Source organism: Salvia splendens, chromosome 12 (genome assembly GCF_004379255.2).
Source record: "Salvia splendens isolate huo1 chromosome 12, SspV2, whole genome shotgun sequence".
Classification (NCBI taxonomy): Eukaryota; Viridiplantae; Streptophyta; class Magnoliopsida; order Lamiales; family Lamiaceae; genus Salvia; species Salvia splendens.
This window is the reverse complement of record NC_056043.1, coordinates 2,363,336-2,389,082: the sequence shown is the minus strand read 5'-3', so window position 1 is coordinate 2,389,082 and position 25,747 is coordinate 2,363,336. Positions and strand designations below refer to the sequence as shown.

At 37.6% G+C, this 25,747-nt stretch overlaps 3 protein-coding genes and 1 long non-coding RNA gene across 5 annotated transcripts; 1 reads left to right on the top strand and 3 right to left on the bottom strand.

Annotated features, from left to right (window-relative positions):
* Positions 1-7,040: 7,040 nt before the first annotated feature.
* On the bottom strand, positions 7,041-9,165 carry LOC121757943. Of its 2 annotated transcripts, XR_006041266.1 has the most exons (4): positions 9,023-9,165; positions 8,668-8,774; positions 8,241-8,592; positions 7,041-7,809 (listed from the first exon to the last, which is right to left on the bottom strand). It is a non-coding gene; the product is annotated as an uncharacterized LOC121757943 (long non-coding RNA). The 2 variants fall into 2 exon arrangements; XR_006041265.1 differs by having other exon boundaries at positions 8,668-9,165.
* A 2,420-nt stretch (positions 9,166-11,585) lies between these two features.
* On the bottom strand, positions 11,586-12,737 carry LOC121759170 (DNA ligase 1-like). The gene is made up of 5 exons (XM_042154674.1): positions 12,733-12,737; positions 12,503-12,590; positions 12,292-12,408; positions 12,114-12,220; positions 11,586-12,012 (listed from the first exon to the last, which is right to left on the bottom strand). The coding sequence occupies exons 1-5, from the start codon at positions 12,735-12,737 to the stop codon at positions 11,586-11,588; spliced, it is 744 nt and encodes a 247-aa protein (XP_042010608.1).
* Positions 12,738-18,892: 6,155 nt separating this feature from the next.
* LOC121759169 (secreted RxLR effector protein 161-like) lies at positions 18,893-19,564 on the top strand. The gene has a single exon (XM_042154673.1). The coding sequence runs from the start codon at positions 18,893-18,895 to the stop codon at positions 19,562-19,564; it is 672 nt and encodes a 223-aa protein (XP_042010607.1).
* Positions 19,565-19,998: 434 nt separating this feature from the next.
* Positions 19,999-21,205, bottom strand: LOC121759168 (DNA ligase 1-like). The gene is made up of 4 exons (XM_042154672.1): positions 20,732-21,205; positions 20,547-20,663; positions 20,353-20,463; positions 19,999-20,241 (listed from the first exon to the last, which is right to left on the bottom strand). The coding sequence occupies exons 1-4, from the start codon at positions 21,203-21,205 to the stop codon at positions 19,999-20,001; spliced, it is 945 nt and encodes a 314-aa protein (XP_042010606.1).
* Between the last annotated feature and the right edge of the window lie 4,542 nt (positions 21,206-25,747).

Genomic DNA, 25,747 nt, shown 5'->3' with positions numbered 1-25,747 from the left:
AACATATCTGCAGTAGTTCCGTAAGCGAGTTGGCGTATGGCCGATGTGCATTTCTGCAAAGTCGATATACTTTGCCGGCCAACAACATCGGTGGTTTGCATGAAGTACGAGTCACGAGCTACAACTGCGCTGACGACGGAACATCTGATAACTCTATCGAGGATCTCTAGAGAAATCATCTGTGAAAGCCGTAAATGAGCTTGTTCACGTTCTCGGTGGATATATATTCGAGTCTGTAGTACGCGGACGTGTTGTTCGTTCCACGCTTGAACAACAGCTTGGTAGCGAGCAACCTAGTTGTTGATTTCCTCTTAGATTGCGGGCATCGCCTCCTCTAACATTCTGGCAATTTGAGCTTCGATTGCTCTTTGACCACCACGTCGAGGAAACATTTTTTACGGATATATCTGCGAGTGATATAGTTTGAGAGGGAGAGAAATGGAAGTAGAATAGAAATGAAAATGCGGTGGAATTTATAGAAAAAATTTGAATTAAAAAATAAAAATAAAAAATGGGACCCGAGTCCGTCCCGAACCCAAACCAACATTGGGTCGGGAGGCGACAAGGCCCGTCCCGAGACCATGCTAAGCTGAGACGGGCCGCACCTGGGAGCGACCCCGGGATGCCACTGCGTCACCAGGCGCGGCCCAGACCCCGAATTTCCTCCCTCCAACGCGACAGGCTGTGGGCCGAACCGCGTCGGGACCCAGGTGCGGTCCGGCCCGCAGCGTTAGGGATGGCCTAAGTGATTCCATATATTTCACGGGAGTATGCGATTACCTAGCGAGACAAGAGAATACTGAGAAAAGGGAAACATCTTATTAACTAAGTTGTATTTCGTCGTCAAATCTGAATCATAATTCGTCACATAAATTTACCCAACACTTATTTCTTTATTTTATATACTCAAACCTATATTGATCAATGCAATTGCAATCATTACTACATCCGTCCCACATTAGGAGCCATATTTAGTGTGAGCGAGGGTTTTATGAAACGTAAAGAAAAATGGGTTGAGTAAGTTAATGGATTATGACTCTCACTTATATATATTAGTTTTATAATAAAATGTGAGTGAAATTGGCTGGTGAAATGTGGGGTCTACATACCATTTATGGTAAAAGTGAAATGTGACTCTAATTATGGGATGGACTGAAATGGCAAAATTTAACTCTTATTGTGGGACGGAGATAGTATGATTCAATATTTCTACCATTAGTACATTGTTTAGCACCTGAAAATGAAGAATACTCATACTAAGTTGATAAAGTTTCATCGTTGAGTTGATACATTATAGGAAAATACCATGTCAAATTTAACCATGAGGAAATACCCAATTCGATTATTATTTATTTGGGTATTAATTTACAGTACTACTATAGCAAATGCCTTTGCAAGTAATTTATTATTCGTAACCGTGGCGGACGCAGGAAATTTAATTGGTAAGGGCTGTACTTAGTGATTTTGTCCTAATAAAATACTCCATCCATCCGCAAATAGGAGTCCTTTTTTTCCATTTTAGTCAGTCCGCGAACAGGTGTCGTGGTTCACTTTACCATAAATGGTAATAGAGTCCCACCTTCCACTAACTCATTTAACTCACATTTCATTTAAAACTAATATATACAAGTGAGACTTATATTCAACTAACTTTTTTCCACCCACTTTTCTTAACATTTCTTAAAATCCGTGTCGCCAAGAAATGAGACTCCTAATGGCGGAACGAGGTTGTAGTATCTTTTCGCTATTTTGATTCTGTCCATAAAAAACAGGTCAATTCAATTTTTAGAGATTATTTACCATAGATTATACTAATAGTGGTATGGGTCCCATTATCTACTATTGTTTATTTTTTTCTTCTTTTTCTTTAAAACCATGATATTCCTAAAATCTCTATATTTATGAGACAAGAAAAGTGTATAATATAATTGTGATCAATTAATAACTAAATCAAAATGAGAATTTTAAAAACTTTAAGTTCAAAATGAGAATTTTAAAAACTTATAAGTTCGCTGATTAATTAATATCAATTGTTGTCTCTCAAAATATTACTATAATTCTAACTTATAATCATAAATCAACGAATTATTATCAAGAAACTGATATGTTTTGGGCTATCAATCTATATTTATAAATTAGCAGATAATATATTAATTTTAATTTAGATTAATCACGATCCCTACATATATAATAATACTGCTTCATGTCATATGAAAAATTGAAAACACAACGTTAATAAACATACATAAACATTTTATGTAAAACTAGTCCAATACTTTTAAATTATTGAATTTACATAGATTACGTGGAAAGAAAATTAAAATTATATTTTGTATGATTTTAGGGGGATTTTAGGTTACCGTGGCTATGCAAATTTTGGGGGATTTCATTTGAGAGAGAAATAGTAATTTGTTATTGTTTTTTTTAGCATATGATTCATATTATTTTGCAATTCTGGTTTGAATTTTGGCAAGTCGGGCAACTAGATTTATGGTTTTAGGGTTACAGTGGTATGCAAATTTTTGGGGATTTCGTTTGAGAGAGAAATAGTGAATTGTTGTTGTTTTTTTTAGCATATGATTCATATTATTTTGCAATTCTGGTTTGAATTTTGGCCAGTCGGGCAGCTAGATTTATGGTTTTAGGGTTACAGTGGTATGCAAATTTTTGGGGATCATTTGAGCGAGAAATAGTGAATTGTTGTTATTTTTAGCATATGATTCATATTATTTTGCAATTCTGGTTTGTATTTTGGCAAGTCAGTCAACTCGATCTATGGTTTTAGGTTTACTGTGCTATGTTTCGTCGAACTTGCAATACTGATTTGAATTTTGTAATGTTGAATTCAATTCAGGTCCTGTTGCAATGTCTTCTTCTTCTTCTTCTTCTTCTCAATTATACGGGTCAAGCTTCAATTGGAATTGGCCTCGTCCCGAAATTGTGAACTGTGATCATGATCTTGAGTCTGAGCTTGTGATATCTAGGACGGCTGCTAACCCAGGTAGACGTTACTATCACTGCCCGATATGGAAAATTAAAATCATGTATTATGTTTTTTGTATATGAATTTTGTTGGCAGGAAGTTTATTGACAAAGTATTATGCAGGAAGATGATTGCAAGTTTTTTCGATGGGTTGATGCGGGTCTATCCCCAAGCCAAGACAGTTACTTTCAAAGAGTGAAACTTGAACGAGACCAATTCGAATCTCAGCTTAGAGCAAAATCGTTAATTGAAGGTGTTCTTGAAGAGAAATTGCGCACGAAAACTGAGGAGTGTTGAAGTTACAATTGGCCATGAAAAATGACTAGTGTAAAGCTTTGACGTTCAAAATTGCTAAAACAGCTAAAATTTCCCGAAAGTTTAAAATCACAATCTTATTGTTATGCATTGTAATTTTTCTACTTTTGTAACAAAGCTATGTAATGTTGACTCTTTCGTTTTCTTGTCATGTTGATTACATTTTCCATTTTCAGATGTCATATGAATATCAAACTAATATCATACGAATATGATACAATCTAACATTAGTCAAAAATCAGGCACACAAACTATACACATAAATCACGAATGAAGTATTTGTATGAAATAACATAATTCACGAATGAAGTATTCAAATTTGTATGAAATAACATAATTCACGAATGAAGTATTCAAATTTGTTGAGACTACAAAAGGAAGAGGCTGTCTCCATTTTATAGATTATACCTCGAATTCAATTCCAATTTCCTGTGGTGTTTGGATTCTGCTATGCAGAGCTTTCAAAACTTTCAAGTGCGGTCTCCCTCTTAGAAATATATAGCTTCTAAGAATTAATTTAGTTAAAAAACAAAAATGAAAGGTTTAAGAAATAACAGAAAGCAACGCACTATTGCAGGCATATAAACTGATTAAAGAATAATGAAAAGTTTAACAACAATTTTTGTGAGATACAATCAAAGCCAATGTAATATAATATGGAAATTTGTTGAACCACAAATGATGACAATTTGATAGATAACCGAGAAGTTTATGATTCAGTAAATAAGAATCATATAAATAAACAAAATACATAACAATCAATTCTTATGTTCGACTAATTAAACCTTAGTGACTGAACATTCTGAAACCCCATGGTTGTGAGCGAAATCAAGCTTGGGGTAAAAACAGCAAGTTTAGAAGAAGTTTGTAGAGAACTATACCTTGGCACATATCTTCCAACAGCTCCGGTGTTTTTGGAATAGATAAATAGTTGATCCCAAGCACCGCAAACATCCGAGGAATTGTTCAACTTGAAGCATTCTAAAGCTCGGAATGTGATCGAGCGTTCTTTTGCAATACTCAAGATGCGTTGGGGAATACTTCGCAGCCCAAGCTTCTATCCCATTGAGGTCCAAACGGGATTGATCATTGCGTGTTTCTTGCTCCACAACTTTATTCGCACCTAGATGGCGGTGGATCCGTACGAAGAATTGGTAGGAGTTCAACTTGAAGATGGGTATGGGAGTGATCACGATGATGCAGTGTTATCTACTATCAATACGGTTGCGCCAACCCCAATGTGGACGAAGAAGAGGGATGACCTTGCTGCTGCAATGTGGGCTCATAGATCAACCGTGTGATCGACGTACAGTTCGATCATTATGCAGATGACCAATAATGTGATCTTTTAAACACAATTTGCGTGAAGTATTGCGCATTTGTTTGCCATCTTTTTTATAAATTGTTCGAGCTTTGCACATTTTTGTTAAGCTATAGTATGTAACTGGCGAAATATGACTACATTACATCGGATAATTATACAATCTTACAAATTCAAAACCCAGCTGCCCAGACTCGCGGCTACATCGCAATGTAAACAACATACTGCTAATCTACAGTCACCTACAATTTCTTCATCCCATATTCAAAACAGCATATTACTAATTTAACAAAAGATAACGAGACTGGGCGTGGTCACAGCGTTGATAATTATGGTGCTGCTTTGCGCAATGCTGCGGGAGTGTATCTGGTAAACGATGGGAGGATGTGGTTGTGTTCACTCAAACACAACTCCAGGAAGATACGGGTGAAGAACGGCTGGGCTCGATTCAAGCAAGATAACAATCTGGTGGAAGGGGTGCGTTGCCATTTCCAGCTAGTTGACAGCTTTGTTGTCCTATTCCATGTTAGGATTGAACGCCCATAAGATCGGTCGAATTACTAATGCTAGCTATAGTCGGTAGTAGTCAGTTCCTTTCATCGTAACGTAGGGGACAACGAGCGGTGTGTGCTCATATGATCAAGTCAAATTTTCATGTAAACGCCAGTTAATGTCTTGATCAATTTGGTTGATCTATGATATTTTGATTAATATTAATTGCTTATGTTATGGTAAAGGGCAACATTGTGATTTATTGTTTATAAAATTATCTTGTATATACAACTACAATATCGTATAATTAATTATGTAAACATTGCAATCGGGTTCATTGAAGAATGGAGATTTGATTGGACATAACACTTCTCGTTTGAAGTGTGAAAATTTTGTGGATAAGCTTGGCATATCTTGTATTGATTCAGGAAGAGTAAATGGCCGCCCGAGTATAACTTACACGCTGCATCCACGCACAGTGTAAGTAGGACTGGTTATGTCATCACCTTTAATGCATGCATCAAATGAGCAACCAAACCCTTCTACTTTGTTGCAGCCTTTGACCCCTGACTCGGCAATTCATAGGATTAAATATTGTGGCGTTAATGTTGCGAGGAACGTCACCAATAAATATGTTAACCGATTAATCACTGTGTGCAAGTTGTTTATCTTCTAGCCATGGCGGAAAACGACGCATATGCCGATTACCATAAGCTTCCTTCATTCATCAAGGTGTTTTCCCGATCTCGCAACAAAGAGGGATTGGTATGCTTCATTGTCTCCCCACGAATCACGTTGGGTTATTCATCCTTCGACCCAAACAATGCATACGATTTATAACCTTTTTTCTGTGTAGCGGCTACCTCCACTATGGGTTGCGGAACATGGGAGTGACCTGCCCGTCGACTGCTCGCTCCTGATGCCAAATGGTACTCGTTGGCACGTCCGTTTGATTAATATAGCCAGTGGATGCCACTTTTGTTGTGGCTGGTAGGAATACCGGAGTGAGAATAACCTTTCCAATGGTGAGAAACTAACCTTCACTCTCGTAGATGTTGGGATTTTCCACGTAAAAAGATATAAGTCGGGGACTGGGTGCCCCCCCCGGCTGTGATCGCGAAGGTGAGTCTCACGTTCTCAGAAAAAATATGTGTTCCTTCTTAAAGTTTAAAAACATATCAATATGGATTTGCCTTTCTCATTTTTGTTAAGTAGGGCTTAATGAGGACGAGGAGGACAATGAGGTCTACACCCCTGATATTGATTCGTCTGACGATAGCGTTCCGTCGGATGTGGAATCCGAGGCAACAGACAAAAGCGACTACGACGGTGAAAGGGGGGCGCTTGACGACGACGAGTATCCCACATGGACCCTGAAGCTGACCAAATCAAATACCAAGCGTACAATAGAAATTCCTATCGAATTTTGGGAACTTCACATCCGTGACGCCCCGAATCAGAATGTGGTGCATTTTCTAGTTGACGGCCAAACATGGAGGATATTGCTCAAGCATAGCGGGGGCAAAATCTGGGTTAAGCATGGATGGCGCCGCTTCAAGGACGCAAACGCGTTGTTCCCAGGTATTCGTTGCAACTTTAAGCTCGTCGATGCACAAGATGTCCATTTTTATGTTTGGTTTGATCGCCCGTAAGAGACATGTGTGTTTTCATTGTATGTGGGGCATGATCTTAGGTTTTTGCTCGCTTTGTTGTGCTTGTTTATCTTGGTTCGCTTTGTGGGGGTGCTAATTTTGTACTGTGTATTAAGCTAACGACGTATGCATCCCGTATTCACGTTTTTTGTCTACTATGATGCTATATTAGACAGCTTCAGTGCAATGTGATCTTTATTTCAGAGTCTCACATGTTCGCACCCAACCACTTGTCGTTGAGAAAACAAATAACATAAAGTTGATAACAGTAATCACAAATTATAAAACCGTAGTCCATGCCACGCATATGATAATAGACAAAAAGCTGCGTGTCTAACTACAGGGCAATGTGGGCATCCGAAATTCTTAGTTGCATGGATCAAGGTTTAACCATGATATATTACAAAATAGCCAAAAAAAGGACAGAATCCACACTTTTCAGATCATTCCGTCTGTCTCTAGAAGATCGAGCACAAATGCCGGGCGAGACACGACATCCAAACCCCTAAACAGATCCATCAGCTCGGGTTCCTTCACCAACTTTTTTGCGGCATAGAATTGTTGCTTGGTAGTCAGTCCAGGCATCCCTTTCAACTGATTGAACACTTCGGTTCTCTTCGTGCTTAGATCAAACTCATAACCAATTCGGCTAGAGATGTCCTTCAACCGCTCATTAGTGTCTTCGTGGATGCGATTCATAAGAGCAAGGATAGTATCCATCTTGTCTTCAGTCTTCCTCTTCTTCGTTGCCTTGTTTTGTACCCTCGGATGTGCACGGCCATGCGCCGGAGCCGAAGTGCACTCATCAACCATCTCTGGCATAACACCGCTGGGGAAAACTTCATCACGGAATAGTTCCTCTAAAGTAATTGGAGAATCCATCGCCGAACTTTCACCCACCACAACCTTTGACCCATAAATCTTTTGCACCGCCTCCCCAGTGTCCAGCCCTTAAGGCCCTCCGCACGGTCCTTGCCGAAAATCTCCTTCCAGTCGCTCAACATAGGCCACGACTTATTCCTCATATACTTGGCATTGCTATCCTTCTGCCAAACACGGTTAAACAAATACACAAATTACAGAGTTTACAAACAAATGAAACTTGCAATAGGCATTCTGAAGCTTAACTCAGTCTTGTTACAGGTGTATGACTATTACAAAGTAAAACAGAAAGATGCATAAGGCCTAAACTAGTGTGCGTTCAAGGTCTCACACGGTGTACCTATATTATCTTGACATAACTCTCAGTTATTGTATGGAACTGGAGCAAAACTCTAGACAAAAGTATTCTAATGCGCGTTAGCTACAACGAACTAAAAACACCATAACCAAAATCACATATTGTAGTGATGTGCTAGCAATATGCATAAGCCACTGCAATAACAGCAACAACTCAAATTGGCAATAAAAACATAGCCTAAACCCTTTATAACTGCACAACTAAATCTAGCATTGCAAAAAATCTCAATAATATTACCTGGACAACTTGTGACCATTGTTCATCGTCGATATCTATCTTGTACTCACCATCTGCATTGAATCCGACTCCACTGCGGTCAAGTATCTGCATAAGCGAATAGTAATTCTTCTTCCAAGAAGTGATTTTCGATTTGATGTGAGGATGAACAACTATATCAGTTTTTGGAAATTCACGTTTGAGTGCCTCCAGTGCACGGTTAGATACCCCGAACGGAATCCATTATCCGACTTCCAACCAGTGGCGGCCAACTCCTTCATAGCTGCCATAAGGACGGCCTCCTCGCGTTATATCCAACAACGTCTAGCGCCAGCTGCAACTACTCCTTTGTTCGCAACCATATCAGAGCAACCTGGGCAGCAAATGTAGATGACTATCACGTCTATATCTAGTACGAAGAGTAAGGGTGCTTAGATCAAGGCCTTACCCTCTGGTAATGGACTGCCCTCGGTGTCATTACCACTGTGATGTTGTGAACCCATTACTGCTGTTTGTGTGATGTGTATTGCTTCGTATTTGTGGCAGCACAAACACCTTTCAATATACTAGATTAGTCAAGCAACAATACATAAACGCATCATGACTGATATGAGTTGTTCCAAATTTTTGCTCCAAATAAACAAACACACATACGTATCGAACTGAATAGAATGTCGAATTGTATAAAACTCAAACAACATGACCACAAAGAGAAACCATTGCATTACGAAACTAATTGTCATCTCCACATTGTGCAGCGACTACAAATATGTTGCTGGGTAGCTCACCGCCGACATACATACCTGGAATTAACTTAGGGATTGAATATCCTCCTACCCGATTACAACGAAGCCGACTGTAGACGCTTCAAAATTAGGGAGAGTGTGGAATTGGTGGTCGGGTATTAGGGTTCCCCGAATAATTGAGTTCAGCGCCAAAAATGGGAGATGAGGGTAATCTGGCCATTATGTAAAAACAACGAGGATAAAATCGGGAATGCACATGTGTATCTATAGTTTCGCCCACGCATACCAAACAGCGTGTTTACGGAGCTGGAGATATGTGTCTACACAACCAAACAATTGACACAGATTACTAACTCCATCTTCAAACCTGCTATTGGAGGTTTCTACCTCTTAACCCATGTTAGACAAACATGGGTATGATTTTACCCTTCAAATATTAGATAGGAGTATGTTTTATTTTTTGTTTAATATTTTTATTTTATCATAAAAATATACATTTGTCATATAAAACACACAAAAAAGTAAAATAAATTAAAAATACTAAAAAACATACGCATAATATTTGATATGATAATTATTGGGTGTGCTAATTTATGAATTTTAATTGATATTTAGAGTAAATTTTATTTTTAAATAGAAAATTATAATAAAATATAAGAAGAAAATAATTGAAATGGAACCTGCCGTTTCATTGTTTGTTTTATGCGTTTTGAGAACAACACTATTTGCTGTGTAGTCCACGAAAAATATGACACATTGTGAATGACACGGATTTTAATATGGAATTGGTAAATTAAGAGAGAAGGGGAAAAAGTAAGAGAGAAGTAGTGTTAGTGGAATGTGATGTTCGTATTATTAGTATGAGAGAAGGAAAAAAGTAAGAGAAAGGTAGTGTTAGTGGAATGTGGGGTCCATATTATTAGTAAGAGAAGTTGTTGAAAACTTTCATTTTTTAAACGTGCTCTATTTTTCGTGGATAAATAAAAATGGCAAATATGCTCTATTTTTCATGGACGGAGGGAGTATATTGGATCAACAGATGATCTTTACAAATACGTTTCGCTTTTATCTTTTTTTCTAATGATAGTAGTACTATATACACCATTAACAATAGGGGGAACATCTTTTTTGGTACATCAACTATCCCAAATGAGCAATTTTGGTACATAACATTTCATAATATCTTTTGAGGTTCATCAACTATAAGTTAATATCAATTCAACTACTTTTTGACTATTTTCAATATTTTCATGACCAAAGTACCCTCAAGACAATGAAGGTCATTTCAATCTATCTACTCGCTCTTTTTTATTAAAATATAGTACTAATATAATTTATTTCTCCTTCTTTCTTCATCTCCTTTCTTTTTTCTAATTTTTTCATTCCCTTTACCTTAAAAGAACCTAATACCTCAAATATAAAGACACCAAAATATGTAATTTACTCTCTATTCTTCATTAGAATATGTAATTTTGTACCATTCAAAATTCTAGTCCAAACAAATCGCCGCCTCAGAAATCATAAACCTCATTTCAACGACCCAAAATCTTGAACCAAGATTCCCTAAAAAATCAATCTTTCCATAAGAAATTCCAAAGAGAAGTGAAAGGGTCATGCATGAAGAGTATGTTTTGTAGACAGAGAGAGTGGTGTTGAATATACTGTGGTGTGGTGGAGGAATGAGGAGCAGAGAGAGTGGTGTTGAATATACTGTGGTGTGGTGGAGGAATGAGGAGCATTGTGGATAAATTAATATTTGTCTTTATGGTAAAGGCAAAGAAAAAAGAATAAAGTGGATTAATAAAGAGAAAAATAAATTAGTACATAATTTAATGAAAATGAGAGGATAAATAGATTGAATTGCCCTTCATGGCTTTAAGGGCATTTTCGTTCGAAAAATATTGAAAATAGCCAAAAAGTAGTTGAATTGATATTAACTTATAGTTGATGGACCTCAAAAGTTATTATAAAATGTTACGGACCAAATTTGGTCATTTAGGCTAGTTGATATACTAAAAAATTTATTCCCTCTTAAGAATATTACCTCTTATTCATCTATTCTCTTTATTATCTATACACTACACTATTTTTTAATTATTTATTGATCAAGAGACAATACACGTCCCACCATTTAATTTCTTAAATTTAAAAATGCAATAACTTAAAAAATAGACTGGATGTCGGATAAACCCAAATTACCTACTAAGTGTTAATTACCCACAAGGAGTTTAAATTAGCTGTTTAGATCACGAATTAAATATTAAATGCCTACTGTGGATTCTATTTAATGCAAAGAAAATGAATAAACTTCTATTTTTAAAATTACTTTTACTAATATAAACATTGCCAGTTTGATCCGATATTTCAAGTTTCATTTTATAATAAACACATACTATAATTAAGAAAGTGATTATTATGTAAGTAAATGTTTTATGAAGATAAATGATTATTATGTAACTTAAATAGTGTTGAATAAAAAATTAATACTCCATAAAACGTTATTGATTTTTCAAAGAAAACATCACACCACCAAATTTTAATCAACAAATAGAATTGTAGGATCGTAAACGTGGCCAAAGATTGTTCCCTCTAATCAAGACTTGGGAGCATTTTGTTCCCTCTAATCAACATCTTCACCACTACCACTTGACGAACCCCAATCAATGGCTGCTTCCAGCTCTGACAAATCTTCAGCACTATCACCAGGAGATGCATCTTCAACACCCCAATCAATGGCTGCTTCCAGCTCTGACAAATCTTCAGCACTATCACCAGGAGATGCATCTTCAACACCCCAATCAATGGCTGCTTCCAGCTCTGACAAATCTTCAGCACTATCACCAGGAGATGCATCTTCAACACCCCAATCAATGGCTGCTTCCAGCTCTGACAAATCTTCAGCACTATCACCAGGAGATGCATCTTCAACACCCCAATCAATGGCTGCTTCCAGTTCTACCAAATCTTCATCTGTAAGAATAAGCCAATTCCGCAACTTTTTGTGTGGTTCATAAGTGGAATCAAAGAGATACGACTTCACAATCAAGCTAAAAAGGTAAAAAGAAGGGGACAATAGTTAGAAATAAGAAAAATAATAACAAAAATATTATTTTAAAATAATGCTTGGAGAAGAAAAAGCCCAGCTAACCTTGACTTGGGAGAATCATTTAAAAAGCCTTTAAGAAACTTGAGATCAGTCAACACATTGACTCTGTACTTGATACCTGGCAACAACTCAAATAGGTGCTCAAGTTCCTACAAACAAAAATAAAGTATGAAGATGGATAACAAAAACAAACAAGCAAAATCAAACAAAAAATGACAACCTCAAAGCGATTCTTGAATTGTCTTTGCAAAAGTGACTTCCCATTCAAGTAAAGAATGTCTGACACAACAATGCTGACAACAATTTTATCATTTTCCCAATGACGGTTGGGAAGGTCCTAACCATTCAATCACAAGAAAATAAATAATAAAGACAAAATAAATAATAAAGACAAAAACATAATAAAGGGAACCTAAATCTAAAAAAGGTACCTCAAGCAATAACCAGATATCACTCCCTTTAATAAATGCATAAAGTTTGACATCCAATATAAACGATGTTGTCTCGTCTTTTAAGGAACTACATTTAAGCAATAAATGTAAACATATATTAGTAATCATTGTAATTATTTATGAATAAGTAAACAATACCTGTTTATTATAGCAACAACATCCGGGAAACGATCTGTGACCAATGCATGGTCCACGTATATACTAATCACGCCATTGCCAAATCCATGAACCTAAACATTATGTAAGAATGAGTGCACATTCAGATCCTAGTTCTAGAAGAATTAAAGGAAGAAGGAATCAGAAAACTAGCCGTTAGGAAGTGAGTTATTCTGTTATTAAAGAGCAGTTATTAGTTCTAGTTCTTGATTCTTTTTTTTCTGTTAGTAGCAGTTACCAGATTGTATGAGCTTTATATAGCTCGGTTTTACTTGTATCTTAGAGTAGTGAGTCAATCAATAAAAGAGAATTCCTTTTCTCCAAGAAACCTCTCTTTCTTCATCAAGATTAGTGTGTGTCTCTGTGTGCTCTGTGTGTGAGAGTTCATAACTGAGTGTGTGTGAGTTTCTAAAGAGTGTGTAAGCCTTGTGTGCTGGGTTAAAAAGTGGCGCCGTCCGGTGGGAAATTGAAGTTGGTTTGCAGAAGTTTCAGACGGTTTCAGAGATGGCAGCAAGGCTAGATGCAGAGAAATTCACAGGAAAAAATGATTATGGCGTGTGGAAGATGAAGGCAGTTCTGATCCAGCAAGGCTTAGCAGCAGTTCTTACTACTTCGAGTGAGAAAGGGAAAGCTCCAGTTCTTGATGAAAAATCTCAGGCCAAACTTGATGAGATGCAGCTCAAGGCCCATAGTGCAGTCATCTTGTGCTTGTGAGACAAAGTTCTGAGAGATGTGCAAGAGGCCAAGACAGCAATGGAAATTCTGGAGAAATTGGATGAAGTCTATTTGGCTAAGTCTCTAGCAAATAGACTTTACTTGAAGAAGTGGCTCTACTCCTACAATTTTGCTACTGATAGATCCATTATAGAGCAGCTGGAGGAATTCAACAAGATTATTGATGATCTTGGCTATGTAGATGTCAAGATTTCTGATGAGGATAAGGCTATCTTGACACTCAATGCCTTGCCTAGTTCCTATGATCAATTGAGTGATGCCATCATCTATGGCAGAGACAAGCCTATTACTTACACAGAGGTTTATTCAACTCTAATGGCTAAAGAACTTCAGAGAAATAACAGCAAGGGGTCTGATCTACAAGCCCCAGAGGCACTAAATGTGAAGAAATTCAAGAAGTCTAAGTTCAAGAAGAAGTATGAGGAAAATTTCAAGGGATCCACCTCTGATACTCCAAAGGAAACCAGTCATGCCATTGGTGCAAGAAGCCTGGACATCTAAAAAAAGATTGCTTTGCATGGAAGAGGAAGCAAGCCTCTGAGGGCAAAGGGAAGGACACCTCTGATTGTGCAAAGGGTGTTGATCCACTAGCCCAGCTTCTGAATGTGTTAGAAAATGGGATAAGTCAAAAATGGATTATGGACTCTGGGTGCAGTTTTCACATGTGCCCCAATAGGAGCTGGTTCCATGATCTCATTGAGGCAAATGGAACAGTTCTTCTTGGAAACAATCATATCTGCAAGATCAAAGGAGTTAGGAAGGTGAAGCTGAGGCTTCAAGATGGTTCTATCAAGATCTTGACAGAAGTGAGATTTATTCCTGAAGTTAAGAAGAACCTGATCTCTTTGGGAATGCTGGAACAGAAAGGATTCAATATATTATGAGTCAGGGAAAGATTATGGTGCAATCAGGGAATCAATCAGTTATGGTGGCTGAAAGAGAGAATACACTTTACTACCTAACTGCTGAAGCTGTTGATGGAGAAAGCTACTCCATATCTACTGAAAATATGAAGCTGTGGCACATGGGGTTGGGCAACCCAGCTGAGGGAAGCATGAAAGAATTGGTGAAAAAGGGTTTAATCTCTGGAGATGTCAGCAGCAAGTTGGATCCCTGTGAGCAATGTATTTTGGGGAAAGCAAAGAAAGCCCCATATCCTACAGGTATACACTCATCTACATCCCCTCTTGACTATATACACAGTGATCTATGGGATCATTCTCCTATTAATTCTGTTGGTGGAGGAACGTACTATTTGTGTATTATTGATGATTATACTAGAAAGTTGTGGGTCTATATTCTAAGAGAGAAGTCAGAAACATTTGAAAATTTTAAAATGTGGTGCAAGGAGGTGGAATTAGAGAAAGACATGAGTGTGAAATGCCTTAGGACTGATAATGGCCTAGAATATCTTTCTACTAAGTTTGATATGTTTTGCAAAGAGAAGGGCATGAAGAGGCATAGAACAGCTCCTTGCAGCCCTCAACAAAATGGGGTTGCGGAGAGGATGAACAAAACTATTCTGGAGAGGGTGAGATGTCTACTTCTAAGCTCTGGTTTGAGCAGCAAGTTCTGGGGGAGGTAGTGTATACTGCTGCCTGTCTTATCAACAAGTGCCCTGCTACAGCTCTAAAGTCAGAAACTCCAGATTACATGTGGTATGGAGCTCATAGTGATTATTCAAAGTACAAGGTGTTTGGGTGTGCAGCATATGCACATGCTAGAGAAAGCAAGCTTGAAGCTAGGGCTCTAAAATGTATTATGCTTGGCTATCAGAGGGATGTTAAGGGGTATAGGCTCTGGTGTATTGAGCCTGGGAAGGAGAAAGTGATCATTAGCAGGGATGTGGTGTTCACTGAGACTTAAATGCCCTATCTGAGAAAGGATGCAATTCCTGATGAAGCAGACAGTGACTTCTTTAAGGTGGAGTCAGGTGCTATGAGCCAAGGTGTAGGTGGAGTTAGTGACTCAGAGAGTGAGTCAGAGGCTGAAAATGAAGGTGCATCCAGTCAAGGTGGAGGCACATCAGAGACTATCAGAGAATATCAGATTGCTAGAGATAGAGGTAGAAGAAATGTGGGACCTCCTATATTGAGCTCACTGATCCTTTTACTTATAAGAAAGCTATGAGAAGTAAGGACAGAGAAAGGTGGATAGAAGCTATGAATGAAGAAATAGTCATTACACAAGAATAAAATCTGGATTTTGGTGGACAAATCTCAGTTGAAATCTGATGGGAAGGAAAGGAGATTAGTAAGCTGCAAATGGGTGTTCAAGAAAAAGGTTGAAACTACTGATAAAGATAGAATCAAGTTCAAAGCTCGTTTGGTGGCTAGGGGGTTTACACAGCAAGAAGGTGTGGACTTCAATGAGGTGTTTGCTCCTGTTATGAAGCACACTTCTATCAGAATTTTGCTTGCTGTGGTGAATCAGTTAGATTGGGAATTGCAGCAGCTTGATGTTAAGATTGCTTTTCTCAATGGTGATCTTGAGGAGACAATTTTCATGGATCAACCTAAGGGTTATGTGAAGGTTGGAGAAGAAAACAAGGTTTGCTTGCTGAAAAAGAGCTTGTATGGACTAAAGCAAAGTCTTATGCAGTGGAATAGAAACTTTGATGAGCAGATGGTGAAGATTGGTTTTCTAAGATCTAAGTTTGATGATTGGATTTACATAAAGAAGAAAGGCAACACTCCAGTAGCCTATCTATTGCTCTATGTAGATGATATGCTCCCTTGCTGGACCATCTATGGCTGAGATACATAAAGTCAAGGCAGATTTGAAGTCTAGCTTTGAAATGAAGGATCTGGGTGAGGCAAAGATCCTTGGTATTAACATCCAGAGAAACAGAAGCTGTAAGAAGTTGTGGCTATTTCAATCTGACTATATTGAAAAAGTTCTGAAAAGGTTCAACATGGATAACGCAAAAGCTGCTGACAAACTCATAGTTTAGGATTGTTTTAGAGGTGATTAACCCATGTTTTTGTTGAATTAAGGTGTTTATTATATATTTTCACCAATTTAGTTATCAATTAGATGAAATAATGAGTTTGTTGGAGTTTTGAAGTAAAAACAAGTTAAAACGAGAAAAACGGAGCGAACGAGGCTCGTTCCAGAGAAGAAACCCGACCGGGTGTTTTTCATTTCCCGGAAAACCCGGTCGGGTGTTTTCCAGAAGGTATCGGGCTCCAGAGAGAAGACCCGACTGGGTGTTTCTCCATTTACAGATCACCCGGCCGGGTGTTTTGACTAATCACTCATTTAACCTTGATTTTCACTCCGGATATAAAAGGGGACTTCACACATTTGACCCTAACTTCAACACGACGATTCTAAGCAAGAGAGCAAGGTTTTGAAGAGGAATTGAAGGCTTAGGAGTTTCCCCTCTCAAGAGATTGAAGGAGAAGACTCCCCACCATCATTTCTACCCAATGTTGTCAAATAGCGGCTATAGCGGGGATATTGCGCTATAGCATATCAGTTTTTAATGAAAACGCTATCGCCACACCGATACGTAGCATTTTTCTGTGGCGGCCGCCATACCCGTGGCGGTCGTGGCGCCATAGCGCTACCATATCCCGCAATAGCGGTATTTTAGCCCAATTTTGACTTTTTGGTGCTAATTTTAACTTTTATTGGGCTTTTTATTTTTTAATTTAATTTTGCATAGGCCCAATCAGCCCGCCCCAATAATTCTAAACCCTAATTCCACAACCCCAATCTGCCGCTTTTCATCTCTACTCCTTCAGTCCTTCCACAATCTGCCACCCACCGTCGCGCCGCCCCCTCCGCCGCCGCCGCCGCCTGTTGCAGCCTAGCCAGCACCCGCCAGCACCCTCCAGCCCCACTCAGTGACTCAGCCACCGCCCAGCCATACAGCCCCTCCTATTCACAATCTGCACCCTACAACCCCTCCTATTCACAATCATCCCCACTCAGTGACTCAGCCACCGCCCAGCCACTTGACGCCGCCACCCCCGCGCCGCCGCCACCCTCACGCCGCCGCCGCCACCTACAGCAGCCGAGCACCTTCCAGCAACAGTCCAACGACCAGCAGTCAGCTTTCCGACAAGAATCTTCTACATCTAGTTCAAGTTGTCTTAGAGTTTCTAAGAACAAAGAACCTATCATACCTAGAAAAGGGAAAGGGAAAAGGAAAAGGCTTGCGCTTGTAGATGAAGAATCAGAAGAGGAAGAAGTTGAGGATAGTGTAAGTGGAGATCAAGAGGATGAAGCAGTGGAGGATGAAGATGAAATGGATGCCGATGATAGTGATGATGATGAGCTAAAAGACTATGTTGAGCTTGATGATTGATGTCTATTGAGCTTATCATGGTTTTATGTTGTGTTGAACACTTGAACTAAAGACTTTAATTGCTAGACTTTTATATAATTGTTTTCTATTTTATGCTTTATTACATGTTTTTAGAGTTTTTAATGTTATATTTTTATTATTTTCTAATTTTTTGAATTATATATGAATATATAAATATTATTTTATATATTTAATTAATGACCGCTATATCCCGCCATACCGATACGCTATATCCCTGTGGCATTTTTCGGGCGAACCGCCATGAACCGTTATACTGCTTTGACAACATTGTTTCTACCATAGGGAGTTCTATATTTTATTTTCTATCGATGTCTTCTTTCATTTGCTTTGTTTTTCTTTTTGTTTTACCTGACTAAGAGTAGCTAGATTTTCCTTAGGGATGTGGTGATGTTTGTATGGAATGCATGGGTTGATCCTTGATTTATGCTATCTATCTCTTGTGTTGGTTTTTGTTGGTTATTGAGCTCTTATTATCCAATTGCCTAGCTAACAATTTGATATATCTTGTTCTAATTAATGACATTGAGAGATGCATGATTAGAATGGTTAGGTAATCAACAACTACGTGCGTTACATGCAGTCGAGAGATGCATGAGCTAGAGAGAGGACTTGGGTCCGTTGTTCTAGGGAGTTAATCTTGAATTATATGGAGGTGACTCCTACACTAGGGATTAATCTACGAGTTACATGCACCCGAGAGGGGGTCTAACCAGTTAACCCGACCTTCCTAGCCACACATGAGAACTAATAGATGAGCATGATCCCTAGGTGAAACCCGTGATCCATACTAACGGATCCATATCCATACCTTTCCAAATTTGCGTGAAAAACCATCCTTTGTTTGTCTTGTTTAGTTATTTGCCTTTACTTGATTAATTGTTCTTTGATCTTAGTTATAGAAAACCAAAAAACCTCTTTTAGTAGTCTAAATAGTGTTCAAAGTTGCATCGTAATACTCAAACCGGCTTTTAGTCTTCGAGGATCGATAATTTTAAACTTGACATATGCTACTTAGCCCGTACACTTGTGGGTGACGCTTTTAATTGCAAAATTAGCATGAGTCAGCTGCTACAACACCTTTGTCACAGAGTTTTAAACTATCTAAGGAGCAGGCACTTAAATCTAAGCAAGAGGCACAGGAGATGGAGTCTATTCCTTATGCTAGTGTGGTTGGAAGTGTAATGTACACTATGATCTGTACTAGGCCAGACCTAGCCCATGCTATCTCAGTTACTAGCAGATACATGGCTGATCCTGGGAAAGAGCATTGGAATGCTCTTAAGTGGATTCTGAGGTATATGAAGAGCACTAGTAGCTGGGGTATTATGTTCAATGGCTGTGATAAGGAGGGTGGTGAAGTAGTGGTGGGCTACTGTGATGCTGACTATGCTACAAATCTAGATAACAGAAAGTCCCAAACTGGCTATTTGTCCACTATGTTTGGTACAGTGATCAGTTGGAAGTCAGGATTACAAAGTGTTGTTTTATCAACAACAGAGGCAGAATATATGGCATTAGCTGCAGCAGTGCAAGAAAGCTTCTGGATTCAGGGTATTATATCAGACTTGAAAACCATGGTTGTTCATTGTGACAGTAGCTCAACTATGTGCTTAGCTAAATATCAGTATTTCCATGAGAGGAGTAAACACATAGATGTGAGACTACATTTTATTAGAGATGAGATTGAGAAGGGAAGAGTGAAGGTGGTCAAGATTGACACTTTGCACAATCCAGCTAACATGCTCACTAAGTCCCTAGGAAGGGACAAAGTTGATCATTGCAAGGAACTGATCAAAGTTTGCTGCAAGGACTGAAATGTGTACTCAGGTGGAGAATTGTAAGAATTAGTGCACATTCAGATCCTAGTTCTAGAAGAATTAAAGGAAGAAGGAATCAGAAAACTAGACGTTAGGAAGTTAGTTATTCTGTTATGAAAGAGCAGTTATTAACTCTGGTTCTTGATTCTTGTTTCTTGATTCTTTTTTTCTGTTTGTAGCAGTTACCAGATTGTATGAGCTTTATATAGCTCGGTTTTACTTGTATCTTAGAGTAGTGAGTCAATCAATAAAAGAGAATTCCTTTTCTCCAAGAAACCTTTCTTTCTTCATCAAGATTAGTGTATGTCTCTGTGTGCTCTGTGTGTGTGAGTTCCTAAAAAGTGTGAGCCGTGTGTGCTGGGTTAACACATTAAATTGCAAAATATGAAAAAGTAACTCGAATATAAATATAAATATAAAATAAAAATCTTTCAAACCTGAGCACGAATAACCTCGTCGTAGTCATTAGATTCATAGGCAAACCTCTTCAAATCAAATTTGTTCAAAATCTCCGATATCCCATGTGTGTGTTCTGCCTCCATTAATTCCAACGGTATACCAGGGGCAAAACCAATGATTTCAGGCATATACTTATAGCAATCACACGGATAGGCATCACATAATAATCGGAGGGATTGGTGCAACTTATAGAGTTCATTGTAGAGATCAACTGCCTGTAGATTTAACCGAGCATAAAAAGGTAAGTCCATTCAGCATAAAAAGTAAGTTCAAGGAGAGGAAATAAATCAAAATGAGAATATTTCAATTAAAACTTAGTATCTTACTCGGTCGACATGAGAAGGGATATCCTCAGGAAAGATACGTCTATCTGCATAGACCGTGGCACATGCAAGTGCATGTAGAACAACATTCTCAGGGACCTTGGTCCAAACAGGCTGCAAACAGTAAGTATTAACTACAAATAGAGCTTATAAAGAAGAATTAGCCAATTAAAAAAGAAGAATTAAACAACATTAACCTGTAAAAGCCGAACCAAAATACCAGCTTCAAATTCTGAAGCTGCAACGAACATAGCAAGCAATGTCTTCCTAAGTTTTTTTCTCCGACCTCTGCGACCCACCTCTCTGACACTATCCTGTTTTTAGAAGATATACAGTATATTAGAATGGATTTTACAAGTACTAAAATAAGAATAGTTGTTACCTTTGCTAATGCAATGATCTTTGAAAACAGATAATCAATGGTATGCGGTCTCCGACCGATCACAAGGCAAGCTGCCCTATTGGATTCAGCAAGAGATGCTAAGTCAGATAGGTGCTGCATCTCATATTTTAAAACATCAACGGACTTTCCAGATGCTTGGGAAATTGCAGCCATGATGTCAGCTTTTGAAGCCTCCACTACGAAAGACCCATCCTCATCAACGAAACTCCTAGTGAGAATAGAGACAACTGGATATATATATCTAGGAGATTTCTCAATGAAAATTCTGAGGATATTACATAAGCAACTATCCTTCAGGTCATCTTCAACCTCTGAAAGGGCCTGCAAGCAGTTAGCCAAAAACAAAAACAGAATTTCACCAACATTATCATTCTGCCCCCATTCCACTATATTTGATATAGTAAACTCAGCAGGGGTCCTCTTCAATTCTAGAATCATGTATTGGTCAGCCATATGAATGATCTGTAAACAGAATGAGAATTGTTAATGTAAATAAACTTTAATTTAGGACATTTAATAGGATAAGCATATCAAATGTAACGGTATCTTGCACAAGCTGGAGGTTGGTACTAACATTTTACAATGATAAAGCTCATTCATCAGAGATAAAACAGGGTACACTAGTGTAAAGCTCAAATTAAAGGACCAAGCAGATACACCATTTACAACAGACGACATAGCTCATTCTAACAAATCAAACAGATGATATAGCTCATTCTAATAAATCAAACAGATGATATAGCTCATTCATGAATAAAATTACACAGATGATGTAGCTCATTCATGAATAAAATTACACAGATGATATAGCTCATTCGTGAGTACACCTGCATCAATTCAAAATCAATAGAAACTTGTTGATGCATTGATGATATAGCTCATTCTAAAAAATTTCATAGATGTAGAATCACCTATATTTAAAATCCCCAATCATACGGAAATATAACTTCAAACAGTTCAAAATATACACACAAGCTCAATGAAGTTAAGAGCATCCACAACGGTGGTGGAATGCTGCTCATCCGTCCTTGCCGCTGGCAAGGACGCGCTCCGCCACCGCTGCGCTCTTGCCGCTGGCACGGACGTGCTCTTAGCTAAGAGCACGGCCGTGCCGGCGGCAAGAGCACAAGACGTCTACGTGGCATGCTCTGATTGGCCCGTTGATTTATCATTTTTTAATATTTTTTTTAAAAAAAATCGAAAAAATCTGAAAATTTCAAAATTAATTAAAAAAAATATTGTCTCACTTCCTAATAAAATATATCCATTTTTTTCGCACTTTTAATTTTTTTTCATCATTTTTACCCCAAAATTCATACTTTCATCTATAAATACTCTCATTTCAAACACAAAAAATGACACTATACTAAACAACTCTCTCAATCTCAATTTTTAGGATTTTAATTATGTAATTTTTAATTTTTTAGGAGTTTAATTATGTAATTTTTAATTTTTAGTATTTTAATTATGTAATTTTTAATTTTTAGGATTTTAATTATGTCTTTTTTATTTTATTTGTATTATTTATTGTGGTTTTTTAATGAATTTTAATATTATGGAAATGTTTTTGTTTAATTGAATTTTAAATTGAATTGTGCTCGTCCTTGCGGAAGAGGACAGCTGTGGGTGTTGTGCTCTTGCCAGAGAGCAGGCAGAAAAAGTGGGGTCGGGCCCACAACCGTGCCGCTGGCAAGAGCACGGTTGTGAATGCTCTAAGGAACAGACCTAATAGGAGACCAACAAGGTGTATCAAACGGAGGGGAGAATCGCTCAATGTGCAGCGACCAAGACGCCGACTGCGTACATTTCGACGCCGACGGTGTAAACTTCGTCAGCGCAGAGGTACCTTTTTGCTACTCATGTTTTTTTGTGAGGAGTGAAGACGAAGTGAATTTGGGGGGAAATTGAAAGTCGGAAGGGTAAATAAGGTATTCTCAATTCATGAATTTGGGGAGAAATGGAAAGTCGGAAGGGTAAATATGGTATTCTCAATTCATGAAGGTGCAACCGATGCACAGATATAGTGTGGGCCGGCACATATTATTGGGCCAGAGATAATTGAACCAAAAAATTAAACAATCGATCATAGTCAGAATTGAGGCTATATCTTTCCCACCGTTTGGAATGGGTTGGGCTGGCTTGTGTTATAGTCCCCATATAATCTAACGGTCAAATAAATTATACGAATAAACTCAAAATAATAATTATGTGTTATTATTAACATTAATTCATACTATACGGAAGAATTGAAGGATGTGTTTAATAGTTTATTTATGTTTAATTTTGCTTGGAAAGAATCAAATCACTACAATAGTTCGATCAATTAAAACAAATCAATATATATAAATATATTAATATGGAAATAAAATTAATTGACACATGTATGAAGATAATATTGTAAATTGATAATTAAAAAAATATATGTATTCATTTATCTTTATTCTAGTTATAAGTTTCACATACACTATAAAAAATCAAATTCAAATCAGTAATGTTAACCAGTCATCAAAATAATAATTGAAGGTAGCTATCGAATCTTAAATCCCATGATTTTATATACGAAGATAGCATAATAAATTATAGTACTATACATTTTTTTTTACATATTAGACATTTAAGAGATAAATAAATCGTACTGATGCAATCGTTGCTACTCAGCTTACGCATATCTCAATCCTATCAAATTCGAAAGCTTAGCCCCTAATTATTCACGTATTCTAATCAGCACGACATTTGGTATGCGACATTACCTGTCCATTATTGCAATCGTGCCAATTTCACTCCCTTCCTTATTTTATTGTACTACCAAAAATATAGGTCAATTTTCAAGAAAAGATTCTTAAAAATATCACCTTATAGAATAGACCGATTTTCACAAATATATTGGTTACTTACTATTTTTCTCTTTCTCTATCCATACCTTTTTTAGTTATTCTCTATTTCTATTATCTGATTACATTTTATATTTATATTTTTTTTCTATAAACTCTGTTTTTTAAACATTCTTATTAATCACAAAATCATATGTTTAGTTAGTGTCACTAACTTCTCTTTCAATATTAACTATACTTTTGACTGTTGTTAGTTGTTAACTTGTTATCATACATATTTTTTGTTTTTGTCACTCTTTCTCTAACTTTTTCTCAATCATTACATATTTATATATTTGGCAATTCCTATCACGATTTACTATTTGCTTTCGAGAATGTCAAAACCGAAAAATACCTCAAAATTTGAGCCCCCAAAGACAACAAATTTAAAATCTGGCCCAATAACGTACTCCTATATAGTAGTAACAACTAACAAGCATATTTGCAAATTTAAAAATAAATAAAATTTTAGTACTCCTAACGATGATGGTGCTGGGTCAAGTCGAAATACGCCGAACAATGATGATGCTGGGTCGAGTCGAAATACGAGGAACAATGGTGGTGCTGACCCTAGCCGTCCTCGGTGATAATTGACCTTGAGCCTGAGACATGGCAACTCCGTGGTGGACATATCTCCATCTTCCACCCGGAGCTTGAATATGGTACGCATTTTATCCTTTAAAAGTGTTCTGCTATGTACTTGAAAAAATGAAGAATTTGTAATTATGTAATGTTGAGGTTAGGGTTCTGTGAACATTGATCGATTTTATGCATCCGAAAAAGGTAGACATTTTTGAATTAATGGATTTTGTTGTTTTGCATGACTTTGAACAGAGAATAGGCCCGATTGTTTTACAATTGCCCTTCACCACCATGGTGTGTTCCGCGCTGGAGATTACATTACGGGATTATTAAACTACATCGACTACGTGAGCATTTTGCAGTTTGACCTGTTCGAATTGGCAAGTATGATGGTCAGAGTTGGGTATCCAAGACACACTATATGTGAGTCCTATTATTGTCATCCCCATTTCAATGATGGATGCGTGGGTACTCAAATTGGGCATCCTCCTGATCCGCTCATAGAAGAAGACGATGTCTCTCGATTTACAAAGGTTGCTAGTAGCTTGAAATCGAGGCATGTTCACGTTTACGTGGCTGAGATGACACCTGCAGATGCTCGGGCATGACAGCAGGAGGACCAAATTGAGTTGTTTAAAAAAAATTGCAGTCGAAATCGTCTAGTAGTATTGTGATTGAAGAAATAGAGGAGCCCCCTTTGGTTGTACCGAAACCGGCTAGGAAGAAGACAAAGGCTATTCCACAAACACCTTTGTTAGGGTGGTATGAACGTGACTACCTCGTTGATAGCTTGGTGTAGTACGTGAGGAATGGAAGGCGAAAGAAAGGGAAAATTAAAGCGTTATAATCTGATGGATGAATTTGTTGTGGTTCAGGTATCCTATTTGGTGTTATATTTGTTTGTGTTATAACTATAATAACTACCATATCTAAATGTGGACATTACCTTGTAGGATGATGTTGTGATGTTAATGCTGGTGATGCAACAGAGGAAGATGATGTTGATGTTGTACAACAGGTATTAAATGTGTTATTTCTCCATATAAGTTAACTGCATACTTATTGCTATGCATGTTGTAGGTTGACAAAGCCCATGGGGTAGGAGGATTACAAGGACACGTAGACCATGCAGTTGGACAAGCCGATGTAGCACAAGCGCAAGTTGATGAGGTACTGTGATTACTAACTTTATATGTATTTTGATATTAGTTTTCATGCATATTGATTTTGAGAGTGGGAGGACTACAAGATCAGGTTGGACCTTTGGTTGGAGATGAGGCTCAGGTTGGAGATGAGATTGAAAAAACATCTGATGAAGCTTAAACTCATGCTCATGGGGTACTGTCATTGATATTGAAGAATTGAATTTTCTTTTTCTTTTGAAATTGAATTGTATTTTGTTTTGTTTGTGAATCACTGACTTTGTATTTATTTTGATATTAGTTTTTATGCATATTGATTTTGACTTTTCAGCCAACTAAAGCAGTTGAACAAACTGATGAAGTTCAAACTGCATCTGATGTAGATGTGTCTCATGTTGATG